Source organism: Trachymyrmex cornetzi, unplaced genomic scaffold, assembly GCF_001594075.2.
Source record: "Trachymyrmex cornetzi isolate Tcor2-1 unplaced genomic scaffold, Tcor1.1 scaffold138, whole genome shotgun sequence".
Classification (NCBI taxonomy): domain Eukaryota; kingdom Metazoa; phylum Arthropoda; class Insecta; order Hymenoptera; family Formicidae; genus Trachymyrmex; species Trachymyrmex cornetzi.
The window spans coordinates 1112566-1116219 of NW_017295960.1; the positions used below are offsets into that span (position 1 = coordinate 1112566).

At 30.4% G+C, this 3654-nt stretch overlaps 1 protein-coding gene across 1 annotated transcript; it reads right to left on the reverse strand.

Annotated features, from left to right (window-relative positions):
• Positions 1 to 438: 438 nt before the first annotated feature.
• Positions 439 to 3052, reverse strand: LOC108770902 (uncharacterized). The gene is made up of 3 exons (XM_018522659.1): positions 3034 to 3052; positions 1699 to 2096; positions 439 to 1146 (listed from the first exon to the last, which is right to left on the reverse strand). Exons 1-3 carry the CDS (start codon positions 3050 to 3052, stop codon positions 460 to 462), a joined length of 1104 nt encoding a protein of 367 aa, XP_018378161.1. The 3' UTR covers positions 439 to 459.
• Positions 3053 to 3654: the final 602 nt, after the last annotated feature.

Here is a 3654-nt window from a genome sequence, read left to right on the forward strand (position 1 = left end):
CTATGTGTTATATTTTTCCTATACATTTCATTTTTTAGAGAATTTTATTTATCTTGTACTAAAATCTATGTATTTCATACATTATTATACCTATATACTTTATGATTAGTAAAATTTATTAATAATAAACTTAATATAATTAATTAAATATGATTTTGTAAGATTTTTCCTTTAAAAACTAAAAAAATGTTGTTCACTGAGCAAATTTAGAAGAATGCTATATATAAATGATGTCTAAGTTAATTGGTTGGGTTAGGTTAAATGTATCACTCTCTCGATTATAATAATATAAACTTTAATATCATTAGATAAATATCATTAAATTTGTATAATAATTATTTGGGGAGGGCTCCGATTGCACACATGTATCGCTGATTGGCCAATTTAAAAATAAAATAATCTCATTGGCAAAACAATTAAAAATTACTAGGCACCAGTTGATATGAGTGGTGTGTACAATCAGAACTGTAGGTAAACGGGATCCTCCCGTTCAAACACACTTGGCTGATCTGGACATTTTTCTTCCAAATGATTCAGTTTATTACAATAACGACATATTCGCCCCTGTGCTGGACATTTTGATATTGCATGGTTCATACCACATTTAGAGCAATTTATTATAAAAGGAACTCGACACATCATTGAAAAATGATTCCTCTTGCCGCATTTTACACACAGTTCGCCATACGCTGGACAACGTGATTGAATATGACTCATTCCGCATTTAGTACAGTCATATATGTACTTATCTTTATAATTATCCGTGTAATGATTGAACTGTTTACATTTATTGCAATAGGTACAACATAATTTGGGAAAAAATAATTTACATCGATGTCCCCAAATAGTTGTATATTGATTTTGATCCTGTTCTATTGGTGTAGACTCTGTTGTAGCAGATTTAGCATAGGTAGAATTCTGCTTCGGTGTTTCATCAATTTTTTGTGCCATTAAATCTTCACATTGTTTCCAGAACAGAACGATGTCGTACAAATCTAGTGATTGTAAATATGGTATCAATTTTTCTCCTTTACTTTCTATGAGAAGCGCAGCTTTGCCTGTGAACCGCTGGATACTCATGTCTTGTATAATTTTCTCTTTTACAATCCTCATAGGATCAATATAATCCTGCGCTATAGCGAAGAACTGCAAAAATAAATTTATAAATAACTACAAGATTTTATATAATATTCCCTAAATTCTTTGGAGTGAAATATGTCACTCTAAAGAATGAAAATTGAACTAGCCTTAAAGAAAAGTGGCTTGATTTTCAATATTTAAAAATGAGATTTCACGCTTTAGAGTAAAATTTACTCTTAAAGTTTTAGAGAGTAAGAGTATATTACACACTCACACGCAAAAAAAAGGTCATTAAATTTTTGCACAAATTTTTAATAGTACTTTAGAAAGCGGTCTTACTGATATTTTATGAAATTACACACACACACACACAAACATAAACAAAGATTCATAAAATCTCAAAATTTTTTACAAACTTTGCGTAGTTCCACCAATTAAAAATTGCGCACAAATAGGGTTCATAGTTTTCGAAAGAGCGAATCTTTATCTTTAATTTGTTTTTTTATAGACTACAATCTTTTTTTACCGAGTTATTCGACATTGAAGCAAAAAGGGTCGTTTTTTTTGCGTGTGAGTGTATAAGTTATATTTCGTATATAAATACTTTTATTAATATACCTTCAATTCATGTATGTATTCGTCGATATCTTCATTGTCTCTTTTTTTATCTCCATATAAGCAATAGAGATCAAATTTCTTAATTAATATGTCTATATCCACCGCGTTTTTATCTTCTTCATAGAAATGAAATGTTCTATGAATCTCTTGACCAATGGGACCCATACGATTTAAAAGCATGAAACCCCACATTTGTTTTTTGTCTTCAACTTTGTCAATATTCTTTAAATAAGCAAAGAAATCATTTTTCCATGAAAACCAGGTTCTAACAAACTCGTCTTTTGTAGCAAAGATGGTAGGTGGTACTGTCACAGTTGTGATTGTAGATTCGTTTCCATTTATAGATAATTCTGCTTGTTCACTGTTTACAGGTTCTGCTTGTTGACTAGAAGAACCACCTAAAAGATATTAATTATGAATTTTATTACACAGAAAAACAGTATCAAATATTATGTCCTATGTGTATAATGTATAATTACCCATTTTGTTTTATAATCACTTGAATATATAATTTAAAATTTAAATATTTCAATAATAAATTTTTTGCAGAGAAATCGAACTGCAAACACAGATATTTTTATATAAATTAACATTAATGAAAGGAGGAAAAAATGAAGATTATTTTAACAGCACATACAATCTTACAATGACGTTTCACTAGATTACTAATAAACTATTAATCTACACAATTATGTTTCATGTTATCTAGTAAATACACTACAATATTCTCGAAACTATAAAATGTTGTTTGTTGGGGCGTCGTGCTAAAGTTTTAGTTCTTTCTCGTTAAACTTCAAATACATTAATAATACAATAAATACTTCAATTTAATAAAGGTCAGCTATCATATGTGTTATCTTTACTATGATAAATATAGATAAATGATGAAAGAGTAAGATAATTATTTTTTAATACAAGCTAAAAAATGTGTGTGTAGTGAATCCCCTAATATTCATCAATAACATATATGAGACAAAGATCGCACGTGGGATCGTCGAATTATCTATGAATAATTGTAAAATATTGATATTAATAATATTGATACGAATAAGAGCCTAGCTGCCAAGTCGATTATGTATTTTAAAATGAGAAGAAAATTATAAATGAACAAATTTACTAGAATATTTGTAATTTTATTGGTCAGTATACCTAGTGGATTTTGCTCATTTTAATTTTCATAATTTTAGGATTGGCTCTTATTTCACGGACACGACCACAGCCATTTCGATACTACTATTTTATCGACAGTTTCATATTCAAATAAATGTTAAAGATGCATTTGAATATAGGTTATGTTTCAAAATTGACTGCCTGTACTGAAAATATATAATGTACGTGACATAAACTGTAGCATTTTCAGCGTTGACAGTAAATTTGGAACACAGCCATAATATAATATATGAATATATAATATACGCCGAGGGGTTATAACATCGATGTTATGAAACTGGCAAATCACAGTCATTCCATTCTTCAGAAGAATAGCTATGATTGGCCAGTTTAATAACATCAACATCGATATTATAAGACCCGTCTACAATACACGGAGTAAGAAGTAAGAGTAAGAAATTGACCAATCACAGTCGATTATTCTTCTTACATTCGACTGTGATTGGTCAATTTCTTACTCTTACTTCTTACTCCGTGTATTGTAGACGGGCCTATAACTTCGGCGTAAAGCCTGTATCAAACTATTGACTCTGCAAGCCGACCCGACTGCCAACTCTGACTGCCGACCAATAATGGACCAATCACATTAAATCAGTCTTATTGTGATTGGTCCATTATTGATAGGTAGTTAGAGTTGGTAGTGGGGACGGCTTGTAGAGTCGGTAATCTGATACGAGCTTAAAGCGTGCCGTGTAAGGGCCTGAGCACAATAGAGGAACAGGAATTAGATATTAAGATTTCAACCTATCAGAAACTGATTACATCGGAATACGCGGTTTCTGATAG

What these genes read in the sequence shown, in the direction of transcription:
- LOC108770902 (XM_018522659.1), bottom strand. An exon ending in AATACATACATGAATTGAAG is followed by an intron (nt 1,147 to 1,698) that starts GTATATTAATAA and finishes TTATTTTTGCAG; the next exon opens with TTCTTCGCTATAGCGCAGGA.